The sequence below is a fragment of the Oppia nitens genome, unplaced genomic scaffold, assembly GCF_028296485.1.
Source record: "Oppia nitens isolate AA-2021 unplaced genomic scaffold, nextdenovo-longstitch-racon4-pilon3 scaffold1_pilon_pilon_pilon, whole genome shotgun sequence".
Lineage (NCBI taxonomy): Eukaryota > Metazoa > Arthropoda > Arachnida > Sarcoptiformes > Oppiidae > Oppia > Oppia nitens.
The window spans coordinates 3,411,101-3,432,039 of record NW_026533199.1 but is presented as its reverse complement, the minus strand read 5'-3'; the positions used below and the strand labels follow the sequence as shown (position 1 = coordinate 3,432,039).

General features: G+C 24.9%; 3 protein-coding genes across 3 annotated transcripts; all 3 read left to right on the top strand.

The window, feature by feature from the left end:
- The first annotated feature begins 1,884 nt into the window (after positions 1 to 1,884).
- On the top strand, positions 1,885 to 8,904 carry LOC128952485 (neuroendocrine convertase 2-like). The gene is made up of 12 exons (XM_054297888.1): positions 1,885 to 2,374; positions 2,859 to 2,963; positions 6,474 to 6,605; positions 6,686 to 6,740; positions 6,840 to 6,893; positions 6,974 to 7,011; positions 7,107 to 7,183; positions 7,254 to 7,518; positions 7,583 to 7,795; positions 7,863 to 7,963; positions 8,031 to 8,429; positions 8,489 to 8,904. Exons 1-12 carry the CDS (start codon positions 2,135 to 2,137, stop codon positions 8,766 to 8,768), a joined length of 1,959 nt encoding a protein of 652 aa, XP_054153863.1. The 5' UTR covers positions 1,885 to 2,134; the 3' UTR covers positions 8,769 to 8,904.
- A 3,806-nt stretch (positions 8,905 to 12,710) lies between these two features.
- Positions 12,711 to 15,954, top strand: LOC128951804 (inositol-tetrakisphosphate 1-kinase-like). The gene is made up of 8 exons (XM_054297080.1): positions 12,711 to 12,963; positions 13,063 to 13,432; positions 14,422 to 14,539; positions 14,605 to 14,700; positions 14,757 to 14,800; positions 14,892 to 15,051; positions 15,119 to 15,364; positions 15,440 to 15,954. Exons 2-8 carry the CDS (start codon positions 13,184 to 13,186, stop codon positions 15,907 to 15,909), a joined length of 1,383 nt encoding a protein of 460 aa, XP_054153055.1. The 5' UTR covers positions 12,711 to 12,963; positions 13,063 to 13,183; the 3' UTR covers positions 15,910 to 15,954.
- Positions 15,955 to 17,875: 1,921 nt separating this feature from the next.
- On the top strand, positions 17,876 to 20,441 carry LOC128952180 (heat shock protein HSP 90-alpha-like). The gene is made up of 2 exons (XM_054297525.1): positions 17,876 to 18,213; positions 18,299 to 20,441. The coding sequence occupies exons 1-2, from the start codon at positions 18,082 to 18,084 to the stop codon at positions 20,333 to 20,335; spliced, it is 2,169 nt and encodes a 722-aa protein (XP_054153500.1). The 5' UTR covers positions 17,876 to 18,081; the 3' UTR covers positions 20,336 to 20,441.
- The last annotated feature ends 498 nt before the right edge of the window (positions 20,442 to 20,939 follow it).

The window sequence follows — 20,939 nt, the reverse complement described above, 5'->3', positions numbered from 1 at the left end:
TATTAAAATTATTTTAGTTTATTAGTAACTTAATTCATAGGTATTGTAAAAAATAAAAGATTTATACTAATAATACTGTATGTATCTTTATTTAAATTATATTTAATTAATTATATGATTATAAATTCAATAAACATTTATACTGCACATCATTTCATAATATTAATAATAATATTATACTATATTAAGATTAATGAAAATTAGTAGTTTATATAACTATCCTATAATTATCTGATGTGCTATTTAAGTGCACTATAATTACTGTATCATTCATTAGTTATATAATAACTATAATTTATGCTTTTGAATGCACTTAAATTAATATTATTTATTAAAATTGTATTAAACTCTATATAAAGCAAATTTTTATATTACTTTAAAAATAAAGTATTTAATAGTTTGTTATTCTCATAAGTGTATATTATAATATATATAATATACACCTATCTATCATTAGAACTTACATTTTATTTTTTACTAAATACCATGAACTTTGACCTCCGATAAAAACATTGTCCTTGAAATTAATCAAAGCCAAGTTTATGGTAATCACCAAAAGATATTTTTTAAATTTTGTAAACTAAAAAATTGTTAATTTAAAAAATGAATAATTTTATAACGGATTATCTTGAGATTAAAATTTCTAAATTATCTTAATTTTTACTAAATTACTTATATATTTCTAATAAATATTAGCCAACATATGTTTATTACTTTTGATGAGTTAACTAAACGTAACACAAGATATTGGCTCTAATATTAAAAATTAATTGGCAATACATTTACGACCCATTGATCAATAATTTATAATTAAAACAAAATAATTAATTTGAATAACACTTACATTTGACATTAGTTGATATACTGAAAAACTTTAGTTTTTAGCGGAAAGATGCCAATTGATGTCAATGTAAATGTTATTCAAGTGTGTGCTCTCTCTCTCTCTCTCACATCAATAATATATTGATTCAATTCATTCAAAAAAATTTTACCAAAAGTTGTTTTTATCCACAGTTTAGTATATGATGTCATAGTATGTGTTTTACACGAAAGAGGCATTAAAGAAGTATTAGTTTTAATTTTAATTTTTAAACCTTAACTAAATAATTAATGGTTTTTTTAGATCAAAACTAATAATACCGTAGTTTTATTAAAATATAAAATATAAAACAAAGTATTTGTAATGTACTGTATAACTATTATAAAAACCCATTATATTTTATTTAATAAATTAATAAATTAAATTTCTAAATGCTTCTATAATGGTATTAAAATAATTAAATAATAACATTCGATAATTAAATAAATTGTAATTAACATTGTACTGTAATAATTAATATAAGTATAGAAATTATTTAATTATTAATTTAAAAAATAAAATTATGTTTACATAGCATTAAAGTTATATTGATTTCTAACTATGAATTTCTGACAATACATTCACTAAAATATATTCAATAACTTAATTGAATTTAATAAAATAAAAAACCTTTAGTATATAACTATATTTAAAGATTACATACAATTTATATGATTAAAAACAACATTTCTATTAATCGGTTGAACACAAATGTATATATCATATAATGTGAAAAATTATGGATTTAGTGTTTCTTAGGTTTTTTTATATGAATTATATTTGAAGGCCAGTACTCGTAATGAGTTTTGAATGTCTGTCAACATCAGAGATATTGCACTAACATTGATGTTGATTGTAATGCTTATGTATGAGCTATGGGTGCTCTCTTAAGGCAGAGAATCGTTGAGAATATAAGAGAGAACTTAATTCTGTTGTCGGTTGACGTCAGAGCTCTGTTACCCGAACTACCGGAGCCTCAATTGAGTGTAATAGGAGAGAGCATCAGACCGTTGTACTCCAGTTTATAGCAGATTCTGATCGATAATAAAGTGACTCTATTTTATATATTATATAGATTTTAGTGTTTAGAGGAAACATCTCTTTTCTATACAATATGGTTAATATGTTTGCCAATACAATGGTTGACTATAATTTTAAATAGTGATTTTATTTAATAAATAAATAAAACATTTATTTTTATTAAGGAATTCATAATCGATTCCTTAAAAATAAATTTTAGTGACCACTCTTAGTGGAGCCTATCTGTCGGGTGTCATGTTTCAGTGCCGGCCAAACATATGTACAATCGGTACCAATCGTAATGGCAAACGACTAGTCATACGGTCATTAAGTGTTGTCTTTGGTTTGATTATCTTCTGTATCGCTAATATAACTATAACTCATTGTTCGCCACAAGTCTTCACCAATACTTTTTTGGTTAGACTTAAACGCGATTCAGACCAACATATTGCTCATCAAATTGCTAAACGAAATGGTTTTATTAATTTAGGCGCCGTATGTATCAATCAATTTTTATTTATCATTTACATTATCTTTTTTATTAGTATTCAATTATCATATATTCTATTTTATATTTATATTAAGTAATAATATAAATAAAGAATATTCTGTTATTTAATACATTTATTGTACACTATAATCATAATATATCAGATTATATATAATCAAAGTGTATGATCTAAAAAATGGTAATCTAATTATTTTTAATATCTATTAACAACATTATTATAATTAGTTTTTATTATAATGTTATAATAAAACACAATATTAATTAACTAAAAAGAATATACTATATTATATTTACAATTTTATCAATAATTAAAGTAATTTTTATCTAATTTATAATTGTTTAAATAATTTATAATTTATATTAACATATGACCATAAATTTATATTTATTATAATATAGATAATAACATAATAATTATTTATTATATTAGAAATACTATGATATAAAAGTATAAAATATTGATAATAGGTATTAGGATCGAGCAATGAATACAATTTTATGCACCGCGCGATACCACACGCCAGAAGCAAACGAAGCATATCTCACCATAGATTACTCAAATCGGATCCATCGGTAAGTCATTATTATTATTGATATTTACAAACCATTTACAGATTATTATAATATTTTTTATTTCATTAAACTTTTTAATTTTTTAATAATATTTATGTTAATATAAATTTAGATAAATACTTATTAGACAAATATTGACATTACTATTTTCTGTTTATCTGTAAACATAATATTAGATATATTGAATATAAAATAAATAATAAATTATAATTAGATTAAAAGCTTATTTTAATTTTTTAAAGTATTTTTTTAAATATATGATTTAAAAATCTAATTTATAAGTTATTTTCAAATTTTCAAATTATATATCTTATCTAATATCAAGTTAATGTATTAAAAATATATTAAGTTTATGTAATATTAAATTTTACATTAAAATAAATAACAGCTGTATAAAATATTAATTATTAATTTGTTATTAACTATTATTTTCTACATATTTTTAAACGTAGTTAGTTTGTTTTGTATTGTTTTATCAAGAACAATTTATTTTGCAATATTTAGATTTTTTGTTTTATTTAAAATTAATAATTAAATACTGTATTTGTATGATAATTTCAGTAAATATAATTTACTGCTATTTACAAACACATTAACATTTATGATACAATATTTAACTATTTATTAAATTTATAAATTTTATTTAAACATTTATATACTATATTCAATACAACACAATGAAACCTTATAAAGATAAATATTGTAATTAATAAAATAAAATCATCAATGTACAGTATAATACACAAAAAAAATTTTGTTTTGTTTTATTTTAATTTTTTATTTAAAAGTAAATTTAGTATTTTTAATTTAAATTCAGTTACTCGATTATATTTATTTATAATTTCATATTAATTCAAAATAAATTTTATATTTGCAATTTATATTATTAATTTATTATTAAACTCAATTTATTAAAGTCAATTTTTCACTTATAAATATTTAATTAGATATGAGTTAAGATAAAACCAGTTGAGAATGCTAGAAAGCATTTCCATACGAACTCCTAATCCAAATTAAAAATTAAATTAAAATCGAATGATTAAGTATGACATGGATGTGGACTCCACATTGTGGAGTAACAAATCACTCAGTATCACAGAATAAACTCAACTTTAGTAATATGGGGTATCAAATGACTCAGTATGACAAAATAAACTCAACAATTCATATAGGTTATCTAATGACTGTATGCAAAAAATAAACAACCTTAGTTATGTGGAGTATCAAATGATTCAGTATAAAAAAATAAACTTTACTATAGCCATGTAGGGTATCAAATAACTCATTATGACAGAATAATCTAAACTTTAGTCATGTGGGGTATCATATGATTCAGTATAAAAAAATAAACAACAATTCATATAGAGTATCAAATGACTAAATATGCAAAAAATAAATTCAACCTTAGTAATGTGGGGTATCAAATGACAGTAGGACAAAATAAACTCAAACAATTCATAGAGAGTATCAAATAACTAAAATATATTATTATTTTTACTATAAATATAACTTAAATTTAAAGAGTATTAACTCAAGCTTTATTTTATCTATTTTATTTAAGATATAAAAATTTGTTTGCTAATTTCATATAACTTATTTTTAATGTTTAATTCCAATCTAAGTATTAAATATTAATTTTAAAATTTTTGTACTTTGGCCGCCATTTTATATACGTTCTTAAAGATATTCCTTTCAGGAGTTCGTGATTACATAACTTAACTTATTATATTTAACTAAATATTTAAAATTTTATTCTTATTAAAATAAAATCTTAGTTTTGCACTTTTAAAATTTTTTTTTATTACACAAAACAAATTAATATAATTTTTTTATTAATATTACATTATTGTAATTTCTGTTCACTAATGTTCACATTTCATTAAAATGAAATTAACTGAAATTTTCTTAAAATTACAACTCTATTTATACTATTTTTAAAATTTTATTAGCCAATAAGATTCATTTTAAAATTTTAATAATGACTGTTTTTTCTTAATTATGACCATCTTTTTTGTTCTTTTTCATAATTTCTGAATATTTATTGCTGTATGTATTACTCATATATTATTGTTCTTTTCTATAACCTCTGAATATTTAGTGCTGTATGTATTACTCATATATTTTTTTTCTTTTCTATAACCTCTGAATATTTAATGCTGTATGTATTACTCATATATTATTGTTCTTTTCTATAACCTCTGAATATTTAGTGCTGTATGTATTACTCATATATTATTGTTCTTTTCTATAACCTCTGAATATTTAATGCTGTATGTATTACTCATATATTTTTTTTCTTTTCTATAACCTCTGAATATTTAATGCTGTATGTATTACTCATATATTATTGTTCTTTTCTATAACCTCTGAATATTTAGTGCTGTATGTATTACTCATATATTATTGTTCTTTTCTATAACCTCTGAATATTTAATGCTGTATGCAGTCATGAGGAGCAATTGAACATAATCCAATCATAGAGTTGAATTTTTTATTTTAATAAATAAATATTGTTATGGTAATAAATAATTATATACTAAATGTTACTATTTGGAATAAATTTTTTTATTAAATCAATGTCACTGTCAAGTTATGTCTCAACAATATTTTTTTTAAATAAAAATTCACAAATTCACCTTTACATATTTAGCACTAATATGATCTGTGGCGTGTCAATTGCTCCTCATGACTGGCTGTATGTATTACTTATATATTTTTGTTCTTTTCTATAATCTCTGAATATTTAGTACTGTTTGTATTACTCATATATTTTTTGACTTTTCTAAACTTTTTTTATAATCTCAATATATTTTTTTTGTTACTTATATTTTATGGATTTTCTAAAACCTCTGATTATATATCAAAATTTTAATACTGATATTCTTTACCTATTTTTATGCTCTATTCAAATTTTTACTTTCAAATTTAATTTCTTTTTTTTGTACTTTTGCGGCCATGTTCCCGAAGAGATATCAAAATTTTAAACCATATTTTTTATGCTTGTTTTTGATGCTTTATTCAAATCTATACTCAAAAATTTTTACCTAAATTTTTCACTTTGGCCGCCATTTTCTCTATGTTCCCAATGAGATATCAAAATTTTAATGCTGATCCCCTATACCTTATTTTTGATGCTTAATTCAAATCTGAAGTCAAAATTTAAAAATTCAATAAAAAGCGGACGGACGGAAGGACGGAAGGACATATAGAATTCAGATACGTACTCCTTTCAGGAGTTCGTGAAAAATAATTAATAATAAGTTAGATAAATTATTTTTAAATATAATAACCTAATATTGTTTTTATAATTTTTTTATTATATAACTTGTACTATTAAGCAACAATATATGCTGCAAAATATAATATGATATTTTTATATTATGAATTTGTCTAAACATATTATTATAAATTTTAAAATATTTATTATTAATATTCATATAATATTTATTATAAAATGATTGATCGATATTTTTTATTATTAAATAATAATAATTACCTTACATATGATAGATTGCATTTGCAACACAACAAATAGGATTTAAACGATCAAAAAGAGGTTATAATAAGCTAAGACTCGGTCCCGAAGACTTGTCGCTTAACAAAGAGCCAAATGATCCATATTTTCAATATCAATGGTATTTAGTAAGTATTGAAATTTAATTAAATATTTTGTGACACATTTATTATTAAAAAACTATTTATATTTTTAATTATTTCAATAGAAAAATGTTGGACAAAATGGGGGCAAAAAGAGACTTGATTTAAATGTGGAAGCTGGTTTGTCTTTTAATTATTACTTTTAATTATTGTATTATTATTATTATATTAAAATATTATATTATAGATAATTTTAATTAATTTATCAAATTTCAATAGCATGGGCGCAGGGAATTACCGGCAAAAATGTTACCACAGCTATTATGGACGATGGTATGATTGTATTCATATATATATATTTATCATTTATATTAATGATTGATAAACAAAATTTTCTTTATTTTTAATTTTAGGCGTTGATTATATGCATCCAGATATAAGAGAAAACTATGTATGTATTATACTATACATTGTATACCTTTATATGCTTTTTTAATTTTCTAAATTACAATTGAAAATTGACATTATTTTCAATTCAATTAACAGAATGCCAGAGCCAGCTATGACTTTAGCAGTAATGATCCGTTTCCTTATCCCAGATATACTGATGACTGGTTTAATAGGTATTTATAATGAGTGTTTGACGTCAATGACTTTATTTGATAAAAACAATATAAATATATAATTTTAAAGTCATGGCACCCGATGTGCTGGAGAAGTGGCAGCTAAAAGGGATAACGGTATTTGCGGAGTCGGTGTTGCATACGATTCAAAGGTAGCGGGAATCCGGATGTTAGACCAGCCGTATATGACTGATTTGATTGAAGCCAACTCAATGGGTCACGAACCGGATCTTATAGATATATATAGTGCCAGTTGGGGCCCAACTGATGACGGAAAGACAGTGGACGGACCAAGAAATGCAACGATGAGAGCTATCGTTCGAGGAGTCAATGAGGTTATAATCAATGCATTGAATTATCTATTTTTTAATTAATTTATTTATATTAAATCAAATGTAGGGTCGAAGAGGTTTGGGTAATATATATGTTTGGGCTTCTGGTGATGGAGGAGAAGATGACGATTGTAACTGTGATGGATATGCGGCCTCAATGTGGACAATATCGATAAATTCGGCCATAAATGATGGACAGAATGCACACTATGACGAGTCGTGTTCAAGTACTCTGGCCTCGACTTTTAGTAACGGAGCTAAAGACCCACACACTGGAGTGGTTGGTTGACTCTTATATTGAATTTTGATTTCTATTGATATTAATATTTACTATTAAAAAAATTTAGGCTACAACTGATTTATATGGAAAATGTACAAAAACACATTCGGGTACATCAGCCGCTGCTCCCGAAGCGGCCGGAGTTTTTGCACTGGCATTAGAAGCCAAGTATGAAATGAGAAATATATTAATTGTATTTAAATTAATAATTGAATTATTTAAATGATACCCACAGTCCTAACCTCACGTGGAGAGATATACAACATTTATCAGTATTGACATCAAAACGAAATTCATTATATGATAGCAAAAGACGATTTAAATGGAATATGAATGGAGTGGGACTTGAGTTTAACCATCTTTTTGGTTACGGTGTTCTCGATGCCGGAGCTATGGTTGCTTTGGCTAAGCTATGGAAGTCAGTCCCCCCGCGTTTTCACTGCGAGGGCGGATCTATCAACAGAATGGTTGCAATTCCATCAAATCAGAGTCTTTTCTTTACCATTGATACAAATGCCTGTAAGGGTACCGATTATGAAGTCAATTACAATGAACACATTCAGTCTGTTATCACATTAAACTCTACTCGAAGAGGTGATGTCACCTTATATTTGATATCACCGATGGGAACCAGGTTTGCTAATATATATATATATATTTTAATTAATACTAACATTAATTATATTATATTAGATCAATGATTTTAAGCCGACGACCCAATGATGATGAACGACACGACGGGTTTACTAAATGGCCATTTATGACAACTCACACTTGGGGTGAAAATCCGCGCGGAATCTGGAAATTGGAGGTTAGATTTGAGAGCGAAACTCCACAAATGGGATTCATTAAGGAATGGACTCTTATGATTCACGGAACTAAAGAACAGCCCTATAAGGACCTACCGGTTTCAGACCACAACTCAAAATTAGCAATTGTTAAAAAAGCACACGAAGACAGAAACAAACATTAAATTATACAAACAAAAGGCCAATCGATTAATATGTTGACAAAAAATATGCTATTATTTTTAAGTTGCTTTTTATTATTCACTAAATTTATAAAATTTATTTATTTATATATATATCTATATATCTATAATTACAATATTTGTGTTACATTTTTCAAAAATATTTTTTTTTGTATTGCTTTTCCAATATATATATATGTTTTATTGCTTAAGTTAATCAAATTCCATAATTATGGAAATATGTTTGATTGTATTTTGACATTTTAACAAATAAACATATTTCTATAATTTCATTATTTCTAATCAATTATTTTATTTTCTATTATTTGTGTATTTATATCAGTAATAAATGTTTCCAAAATAATTGATACAGAATTTATGAATTATAATTTAATAACACTGGATAATAGTTTTTTTGATATATAAATTTTCATAAAATTCATACAAATCGTATGCTAAAAAATTATTTATATATTAGTTTTTAAAGAAAACAACTTAAAGAGTACACAATGATTGTTAAATTTTTTAAAGATTTAATTGCTTAATGTATGTCATCCAGTGTTTACCTTTGTATAATTCATAATTAATTATAAATATATATTTATTGTAATTTGATTTATATATTATACAGATTAATTGTATTGTACAATAAGATTGCTAAAATTATATAATATAAATATTGTTTATTTTTAAATGTGTAAAAAATATCAATATATTGTGATTAATCCACCGAAACAAAAATAATTGAATTAATCTAAACACAAACTAATGTCTAAATTATAAATACTTTATCTATTTATCTTATTTAATATAAAAAATCTTTTTTATTTGTTTAAATTGTTAAATTAAATGTTGAAATAATTTTGTATACAAATTAGATTGCCACAAATGTTTTAGTCTATCAATTTGTTAAATTATATTTTTAAATATATATATATATATATTATTATTATTATTATTATTTAAAATTACGTGTTAAGTGATTTGTGAAATAAAGTTTGTGTTGTTTTTCTTAATGCATTTGTTTTCAAGTTGTTATATATTAATATTTGTTTTTAGTCTATATAATTAACTAATTAAATGAATCAAAAAATACATATAACCTATTAAATACATTGTATAAAACTTTATTTTCTATTCAATAGATTTTTAACAATTTAAAAAAATAAATTTAAGTACAAATACTCTTTAGACAATGTATAGTCTAATAGAGAATATTAACTACAGTACATATACACTAAACTTAGTACTAATAAGCAATAATAATGAAAATTAATTTCTTATTTTCTAAAATATTAATGTATATGAAATATATCAGGAAATTATCTAAAAAATTTCACAATTATTAGCAAATCTTATTTTAAGCCAACACTGGTATACATTATACCATACATATTACTATTATCCATGGGTCTCGTTCAAAATACCCAAAATCATAATATCTAATTCAAAATACCCAAAATCATAATATCTAATTCAAAATACCCAAAATCATAATATCTAATTCAAAATACCCAAAATCATAATATCTAATTCAAAATACCCAAAATCATAATATCTAATTCAAAATACCCAAAATCATAATATCTAATTCAAAATACCCAAAATCATAATATCTAATTCAAAATACCCAAAATCATAATATCTAATTCAAAATACCCAAAATCATAATATCTAATTCAAAATACCCAAAATCATAATATCTAATTCAAAATACCCAAAATCATAATATCTAATTCAAAATACCCAAAATCATAATATCTAATTCAAAATACCCAAAATCATAATATCTAATTCAAAATACCCAAAATCATAATATCTAATTCAAAATACCCAAAATCATAATATCTAATTCAAAATACCCAAAATCATAATATCTAATTCAAAATACCCAAAATCATAATATCTAATTCAAAATACCCAAAATCATAATATCTAATTCAAAATACCCAAAATCATAATATCTAATTCAAAATACCCAAAATCATAATATCTAATTCAAAATACCCAAAATCATAATATCTAATTCAAAATACCCAAAATCATAATATCTAATTCAAAATACCCAAAATCATAATATCTAATTCAAAATACCCAAAATCATAATATCTAATTCAAAATACCCAAAATCATAATATCTAATTCAAAATACCCAAAATCATAATATCTAATTCAAAATACCCAAAATCATAATATCTAATTCAAAATACCCAAAATCATAATATCTAATTCAAAATACCCAAAATCATAATATCTAATTCAAAATACCCAAAATCATAATATCTAATTCAAAATACCCAAAATCATAATATCTAATTCAAAATACCCAAAATCATAATATCTAATTCAAAATACCCAAAATCATAATATCTAATTCAAAATACCCAAAATCATAATATCTAATTCAAAATACCCAAAATCATAATATCTAATTCAAAATACCCAAAATCATAATATCTAATTCAAAATACCCAAAATCATAATATCTAATTCAAAATACCCAAAATCATAATATCTAATTCAAAATACCCAAAATCATAATATCTAATTCAAAATACCCAAAATCATAATATCTAATTCAAAATACCCAAAATCATAATATCTAATTCAAAATACCCAAAATCATAATATCTAATTCAAAATACCCAAAATCATAATATCTAATTCAAAATACCCAAAATCATAATATCTAATTCAAAATACCCAAAATCATAATATCTAATTCAAAATACCCAAAATCATAATATCTAATTCAAAATACCCAAAATCATAATATCTAATTCAAAATACCCAAAATCATAATATCTAATTCAAAATACCCAAAATCATAATATCTAATTCAAAATACCCAAAATCATAATATCTAATTCAAAATACCCAAAATCATAATATCTAATTCAAAATACCCAAAATCATAATATCTAATTCAAAATACCCAAAATCATAATATCTAATTCAAAATACCCAAAATCATAATATCTAATTCAAAATACCCAAAATCATAATATCTAATTCAAAATACCCAAAATCATAATATCTAATTCAAAATACCCAAAATCATAATATCTAATTCAAAATACCCAAAATTAAAATCTTCAAAATAATAATATCTAAACTTATAACATCAAAAAGCATTTGATCCAATTCAATTGATCCAATTCAATTGATCCAATTCAATTGATCCAATTCAATTGATCCAATTCAATTGATCCAATTCAATTGATCCAATTCAATTGATCCAATTCAATTGATCCAACTTAAATAATTCTAATAAAAATATCCAAAATTATTTTATATAAATCAAAATATATTTATTTCCAATAAATATTTTTAATAATAGGTAAAATTATTACTGTAAATTGTAATTACACTAATTTTGGATATTTTTATTTAAATTAATTTAGTTGTATCAAATGTATTTTGATATTATAAGTTTGGATATTTTGATTTTGGATATTTTGGATGCGACCGATTATCCATAGTATCGGTAATGCATTTATAGTACTGTACTGTACAGTATTTACGTACACTATTAGCTTTTAAGCCATAAAACCCACATTTATGTGTCAAAATTGTAATTGTAATATAACAGTAATAAAACTAAAAACTTTTTGTAGATAATATTTGAAATAAAGTTATAAAAAAAATTAATTATCATAAGTAGTAATGCAGTAATTTATAAGTACATAATAGTAGTAATTAATACATTAGTAATTTATTTATCAATTGAATTTTGACTCCAATATGTTATACTGTATTTGATTGAATGTATTAGAGTGTCATCTATTGACTAATTGTTTGTATAATTGTTGAGATGTCTGTCTGTTTGTGAATCATTGATAAGACAGACACGCCTTCACTAATGTATGTAATGTTGTAATGTATTGCATGTAATGGCTATAAAAGCATACAATCATTATTACAAACAACATATTAATTCTTGTAATACTAATCAATGTATTTATGAATACAAAAGTGTTTACTAAAAAAACTACTGTATTATTGAATTACATTACATTTGATTGAACAGTGCGTTGAGTCCAACAATCAGTTATAATATAATTGTTGTTTGTTTTGTCAATCGTTTTGATTAACCATTAATTGACACACTTTTGTACTTTTTGTATGAAATTGATGTCAAAAACTGATTGACTCAACACTAGAGTCCAATTGAATTGAATGATCATTTGATTGAAATGTATTTATATATAATTTATATATAATTTATATTAATATAATTTGCATTTAATAAAAATGATTTGTTTTAATGAATTGATTTAATGTCCGATATTTATAGATAACATATATATTAGCCATCGTTTGTAGCGATTCCTCCTGACTTTCAGAAGATGAAGTGATAGTCCAGTTGTGATATTGATTTGTTTACTATTTGTAGTAGTGATCAATAAGTGAGATCAATGTCAAAGACTATAATGTCCTCCAATAAAGTCGGCTTTTGGGCCTCAGAGAAGAAGTGCCTAAAGATCAATGTCTCCGAATTGGACAAGAATTTTGCGGCGAAGGGCTTTGAGTTGGTTAAGATGAATCTGAATGAACCGATTGAAACTCAGGGACCCTTCGCTGCAATTATCCATAAGTTGGCTGATGTTATGGTTAGGGCCCAACAGGACGACCCTTTGGCTCGCAAACAGATTCAACTCTTTGAGGTAATTATTAACTAATTTTTGTCATTTGTTTGTTAGTAGATCTGTCTTTCAATCACTTAAATCGATGATATGATGAAAGCAATAATAGTGTTAATAACTGAGTTATAATTGAATCAAATTGTATTGATTTAACAATTAAATATGATATACATTATAACATAATTATATTATAATTGAATTTTTGAAATTTAAAAAAATTATCAAAATATTAAAAACTTGTTTACATAAAATCTATAATACAGTATTATTTTAATATTTGTTTTAATTATTTTAAATGCAATGAAAAATTTATTACGTGACTAATATCTTATGATAAAATTTCTAATTTAGTCATATATTTAATTTGTCTATAATTTTATTTGAATATCATATATTAATTATCAAATTTAAGTAATACAATATTGTTTTTAAAAATTATTATTTGATTATATAATATCTTTAAATTACAAGTACCGATACATGAAATTAATTAACATTTACTATTAAAATACCAAATGTGTATTATTTATGAATTATTTATATAAATAATTTTAGTTTTATTTGTTTGTCTAAATTGATATCTATCTAAAAGTCGCCTAAATTAATATCTTGTTATATAAAAATCTATATATTTACTCTAATATCATATTAAATTTTGATAAAACTAAACTAATAGTACTGTAAATTTTGCAGTGTTTGAAATACTGTATTTTATTTTTATGTCATTTTATAACAATGCTATCATATCATAAATAATATAGACATTTATAAATAAATTTTTAAATGTTTATAATCATTGATGTCATTCAAGTTAATAACTAGTATATGATAAGCTAATAAAAGGACTAATTTATTAAATATAATTGATATCCAAGTTAATGATTAAATTAAAATTTGTTTTTATTTTTAAAAAAGTTATAGTTATATGTTTAAATCCATATAAATTATATAATCATTTAATTATTTAATCAAATTATTGTTTATTTAATTTTGTTTATTATATATTATAGGACTATATTAACAATCACCCAGAAGTGGTAATATTAGATCCATTAGATAATGTCCGCAAACTATTGGATAGATACCGACAATACAAACTGATTGATGACAGTGAACTGGCCCGTGAAGGTTAGCTTTTAATCAATAATTTTATTTATTAAACATTTTATTGATTAGTATTTTCCGACAAATAGATGGTGTGTTTACCCCAACATTTGTTGAGTTGACATCAAACGATGTAAATGAAAATCTAAATAAATTGAAGGCAGCGGTCGTTAGTTTTCCGTTTGGTTTGTGAATATTAATTGATTAAATTATATATCATTTAAATTAAGTTTTGCTATAGTTTGCAAACCACTTGTGGCACATGGATCCACTTACGCCCATCAGGTAATAATTGTACATCAAGTGGACTACACTTGTTGTTAAATATTTGTTTTTCGATAATATGATATGATTTTTCATTTAACTATTTTGATAGATGTCTATAATATTTGGCAAATCAGGGCTCAAAACAATAAGTCCTCACTGTGTCGCCCAATCATTTATCAATCATAATGCGCGACTCTTTAAGCTATTTCTTATCAAAGATAAATACTATGTTATTGAGAGGCCGTCACTCAAGAACTTTAAGCGCGGAGGTCTGTCTAACAATGAATTTATATTAATTTTATTATCATATTATGAATTGTTGTTATTTGTCATTAGATACCGATTGCGAGACTGTTTTCTTTGACAGTCACGACATTTCTAAACCTGACTCGTGCTGTGCTCTAACAGAATTAGATCCAACAGACCAGTCATGTCAACCAATACGTGATCCTGAAATGGAAAGACTCGACAGAATTGTTAAAGTTGTTTCACAGAAAGTGGGTCTAACTTTGTTGGGCATTGATGTCATCATTGACAATATGACTGGTCGTTATGCTATTATCGATATGAATGCATTTCCAGGTCTGAGTTCACAGTAATTAATGTTTAGTTGAGTTAAAGATTTCATAATTTTTAATTTTAAAATTTAAAATTAAGGTTATGACGGCGTTGACTGTTTTCTTCAAACATTGTGTGATATCACTGTTGAAGAAATAGAGAAAAAGAGGCAATCATTGGGTTTAACGAACATAATTAACGAATTAAGTGCCAGAAATGAGAGAAATGATTATTTAGAGACACAAACAAAGACTCAGTGCCTTTCATTACAATCTAATAGCGATAAGGACTGCAATAATACACAATTGAAATCTCCAATGATTGACAACAAATCAATTGATGAAAGAATAAGTTTAGTTAAGACATCATCGGTTGAGAAGAATGATAAGACTGTGATCACAAAGACGGCACAAAATGGCAATGATTTTGATTCAGGAATTGATACGTCAGACTCTTGCGATGAAAAGAAATATAAGAAGCAATCGCAGGTCAAAGTTGTCCGCAGACAACACTCCCGAAGTTTGACTAATTCCTCAAATGTCAGAATCGATGAAATAAATTCCATTTAAAGCTCTTTTTTATTGATTATATATATATATTGTATTATTTTTATTCCGAGTAATTATATATAAATATATATCTTTTTAATAGAATATAATTTTTCATTATATTTATATTGAGTGTAATTTATAAAATAAATTTTAATATATATAAATTTATATTATATATGATTTCCATATAATGTTTGTAATATTATTATATATAAAAAATGAAAAACAAATGATTTATCAAATTGGATAAAAGGAATAAATTTTATTAACTTTTTAAAATGATATTATTTTTATCATATTTTAACGCAAATTTATAGATGTAAAAAATATTTAAAATGTAAGTGAATGTTAAAATATTTAAAATTAAAGTTATTTAACAAATGTTAATTAATAAAGTATAAAACTTATTTTTAGTTTAATAAAAACAAATCTATGAAAGATTATTTAAAAGATTATTTAAGAAAAACACTTAAAAGAAATTAGTTATAAGTATTTTCATTATAAACTAAAAAACAATATCTAATTTATTATAATCATATAAATAGATAATTTGTTTTTATTAAAAATAAACATGTTGAAATGTATAAAGTTAATAATAAATTAAGTTGAATAATTTTTTCATTGTTATGATTATAAATTTATAATACTGTATTTAATTAAATTTAAAATTAAATTATGATAGTTAAACATTGCGATTACTTTTAGCAATTTATAATTTATCTCATATGTAGTTTTAATTCAAACATTTCTAAACATTGTACGAGTAATTAATTTTCAAATTATAATATACAGTATAGTACTAATATAATTATTATAATTATTATAATTATTATGTGAATATATATTTATAATTTACAAAATCACATATAAGTTATATGATATAACTGTATAAATATATTATATAAATTAAGTCTAAAATTTAATGACTAATCATATTTAAATAAATGCTCAAAAATAGGCGTTTCTATAATAACTGGTATTTAAAATTTAAATCCCTGTCCACTGTATTAAGTGTAATGTATAGTGTTTTCAAAATTTAAAAACTATTGTATTTGTTGTAAAAACAAATTTCCCAAAACAAACAAAATATTAGAAATTTTTTTGACAAAAAAAGTGTTATAAAGTATTTATCAAAATTTTCATATAATTTCACAATTAATTTATACAACAAATTTGAATCAAATTTAATTTAACAATATTTGACATTTTCTTACACATTATAAATGTATTTCAAAAATATTATATATTTTAAAATTTAAATCAAAAGCATTACTAATCAATGGTAACAATGAAATCAATTATCATATAGTTATTAATGACATTAAAATAGATATTTAATTGTAATATTTATAAAACAATATATGACCATGGGTATTTATATTTAATTGATTAATTCATCATGCTTATTCTATAATTATCATTATTTTCATATTATTTTTAATTTATTTGTTTTTAAATTGTGTTTAAATTAATTAAATAATTATTTGTTGTTAATTACAATTGAAATGTGAATCCAATAGTAAAACAATAGTAAAATAAAAAGTATTTCAATAATTATTGATAGCATTGATAGACAAACACTTGTATTAAATACTGTATAATAGAAATGCATTTAAATGTATATTAAATACAATGTAATAGTTATTCACATGAAGTCATGCTTTCATTTCATTCACACATTTAGTCATTCATTCGAATGCAATGTTTTCGAGAGTTTTCCAGAAACTTCTCGACTGTGTGTCTCATAACGCTATTTCCTACGTTTTCCGGAAAATAGTTCCAACTTTACATTTAATTAAAATAATTAAATCAATGATAAATTTATTGGAATTTTTGATTTTTATATATTAAATGAATGATATCTATAGTAATATATATGAAAAATAATTAATAAATAATCGGAAAACTAATGATTGATTAGACGACCGGCTTATGTGTTACACGTAATGTAATATTGCGCTCAATTCTGGAACATTCGTAGTCTTTATATAAGCCGAGGGTTTGAATGCATTGAAAAGCATTACAAGTATTGAAGCGATCGTTGAATACACGACTCAAGCATTCATTCATTCAATCGATTCATTGATTCAAAGCATTGATTCCTTTCTATTCTTTGAATTCATTAATTGATTCATTGATTTAATTATTTATCATTTGATTTGATTTGTGTCTCAACTTATTTGACACGAAATGCCGGAAAACACCGAAACCGAGACCTTTGCCTTTCAGGCAGAGATCGCACAACTCATGTCTTTGATTATCAACACTTTCTACAGCAATAAAGAGATCTTCTTAAGAGAACTGATCTCCAACTCGTCTGATGTAAGTATTAGTGGTATTATTGACTAATGTTTGGTGACTATAATAGTGGTAATGATTTTAATAACTAATTGTATTGTATTAATAGGCGTTGGATAAGATCAGATACGAGTCATTGACTGATTCAACCAAATTGGACGCTCAGAAGGAGCTGTTCATTAAGATTATTCCCAATAAGAATGAGAAGACATTGACAATCATCGACACCGGTATTGGTATGACTAAAGCCGATCTCATCAATAACTTGGGAACTATTGCTAAGTCGGGCACCAAAGCCTTTATGGAGGCTCTTCAGGCCGGAGCTGACATCTCTATGATCGGTCAGTTTGGTGTGGGTTTCTATTCGGCGTATTTAATCGCCGACAAAGTGACGGTTTACTCGAAACACAATGACGACGAACAGTACGTCTGGGAATCGTCTGCCGGCGGTTCGTTCACTATAACTCCCGATCCCGGAGAACCACTCGGCAGAGGAACCAAAATTGTCTTAAATCTTAAAGAAGATCAATTGGAGTACTCTGAAGAGCGACGCATTAAAGAGATCGTCAAAAAGCACTCGCAATTCATCGGTTATCCAATCAAACTGTTGGTTGAAAAGGAAAGAGACAAAGAAGTGAGTGATGATGAAGAGGAAGAAGAGAAAAAGGAAGAGAAGAGTGAAGAAGAAAAGAAAGAGGGCGGAGATGAAGACGAACCTAAAGTAGAAGACGTCGAGGATTCAGATGAGAAAAAAGATAAGAAGAAGACAAAGAAAATCAAGGAAAAGTATGTCGAAGACGAGGAATTAAACAAAACTAAACCACTTTGGATGAGAAATCCCGATGACATCACTCAAGAAGAATATGGCGAATTCTATAAGAGTCTGACTAACGATTGGGAGGACCACTTGGCTGTCAAACATTTCTCAGTCGAGGGACAGCTAGAGTTTAGAGCACTTATATTTATCCCAAAGAGAGCGCCATTTGATCTCTTCGAGAACAAGAAGCAAAAGAACAACATTAAGCTTTATGTCCGCCGAGTATTCATTATGGAAAACTGTGAAGAATTGATTCCCGAGTACTTGAACTTTGTTAAGGGTGTCGTTGATAGCGAAGATCTTCCACTAAATATTTCACGAGAAATGCTTCAACAAAATAAAATTTTGAAAGTAATTCGCAAAAATCTGGTTAAGAAATGTCTTGAAATGTTCGAAGAAATCGCAGAAGACAAAGAAAATTATAAGAAGCTTTACGAACAGTTCAGCAAAAATCTGAAGCTCGGTATTCACGAAGACGCCCAAAACAGAAAGAAATTGGGAGATCTCTTGAGATACTATACTTCGGCTTCTGGTGATGAGGTTTGCTCTCTTAAAGATTACGTTTCGAGAATGAAGGAAAATCAGAAAAGTATTTACTTCATTACCGGCGAATCGCGCGAAACGGTTGCCAATTCTGCTTTTGTCGAAAGAGTACGAAAACGTGGTTTCGAAGTCGTCTATATGGTTGAGCCCATCGATGAATACTGTGTGCAACAACTCAAAGAATACGACGGAAAGACTTTGGTTTCGGTTACCAAAGAGGGACTCGAATTGCCCGAAGACGAGGAAGAGAAGAAGAAACAGGAGGAAGACAAGAAGAAATTCGAGTCATTGTGTAAAGTAATGAAAGATATTTTGGACAAAAAAGTGGAGAAAGTAATCGTTTCTAACCGATTGGTGTCGAGTCCCTGTTGTATAGTCACGAGTCAGTACGGATGGACCGCTAATATGGAGCGTATTATGAAAGCCCAAGCATTGAGAGATTCGTCGACTATGGGTTATATGGCGGCTAAAAAACATTTGGAGATCAATCCGGACCACTCAATCATCGAGACATTGCGCCAGAAGGCAGAGGCCGACAAAAATGACAAATCAGTCAAAGACTTAGTTATGCTTCTCTATGAAACTTCTCTCCTGACTTCCGGCTTCAGTCTGGAGGACCCGCAAACACACGCCTCCCGTATTCACCGAATGATCAAATTGGGTCTCGGAATAGAGGACGACGACATTCCAATGGCCGAATCGAGTGCTGCCGCAGTCGCTGATGACATCCCACCGCTTGAAGGCGACGACAAAGACGACACGTCGCGTATGGAAGAAGTGGACTAAAAAACTATTCGCAACTCATTTTAATTACTTAATTGCTTTCAAATTCAATTAATTATTATTATTCTAATGTGTATTATTATTATTCATATTTGTTTGCAATAATTTAATTCATTATTTATATGTAATAACAAAATTCATTCAAAATATTTAGTAAATAAAAGTTTTTATTATTAATCGAATTCTTTTTATTTTTTTATATAATTGTCTCATTTGAAAGACAACAATAGTAACAAATTTAGTGCCTATTTATACAAATTAACTCTAATTTTATTTAACAAAAAGAACTTTTGCTTCATTATTATTATCACAAGTTTTGTAAATCACTTCAACACTAAATTTTTTTTAAAACATTTGTTTTACAAAAATTATATATTTTGAGTCAATTTCATGTTTATACAGTATATATGATATATTTGCATAATTTATGACAAAATAATCGTTTGATTAATTAATTGACAATTGACTAGCAAATGATTTCATTTAAATCAAACTAAATTATAAAAATAATACTAAATATAAATTATTTTTTATTTAATATAGCATTTGATTTTTGTTGTCTTTATATTTTATAATTAATAATCAATTGCTAATAACTTAGTTGTAT

Excerpts from the sequence above, each read along its gene's own strand:
- LOC128951804 (XM_054297080.1), top strand. The coding sequence starts at position 13,184 with ATGTCAAAGACTATAATGTCCTCCAATAAAGTCGGCTTTTGGGCCTCA. Across the intron at positions 14,801-14,891 it reads GATCCACTTACGCCCATCAG|ATGTCTATAATATTTGGCAA; the intron begins GTAATAATTGTA and ends CTATTTTGATAG. Across the intron at positions 15,365-15,439 it reads CGATATGAATGCATTTCCAG|GTTATGACGGCGTTGACTGT; the intron begins GTCTGAGTTCAC and ends TTTAAAATTAAG.
- LOC128952180 (XM_054297525.1), top strand. The coding sequence starts at position 18,082 with ATGCCGGAAAACACCGAAACCGAGACCTTTGCCTTTCAGGCAGAGATC. Across the intron at positions 18,214-18,298 it reads TGATCTCCAACTCGTCTGAT|GCGTTGGATAAGATCAGATA; the intron begins GTAAGTATTAGT and ends TTGTATTAATAG.
- LOC128952485 (XM_054297888.1), top strand. The coding sequence starts at position 2,135 with ATGTTTCAGTGCCGGCCAAACATATGTACAATCGGTACCAATCGTAAT. Across the intron at positions 6,606-6,685 it reads TTCAATATCAATGGTATTTA|AAAAATGTTGGACAAAATGG; the intron begins GTAAGTATTGAA and ends TTATTTCAATAG. Across the intron at positions 6,741-6,839 it reads TGATTTAAATGTGGAAGCTG|CATGGGCGCAGGGAATTACC; the intron begins GTTTGTCTTTTA and ends AAATTTCAATAG.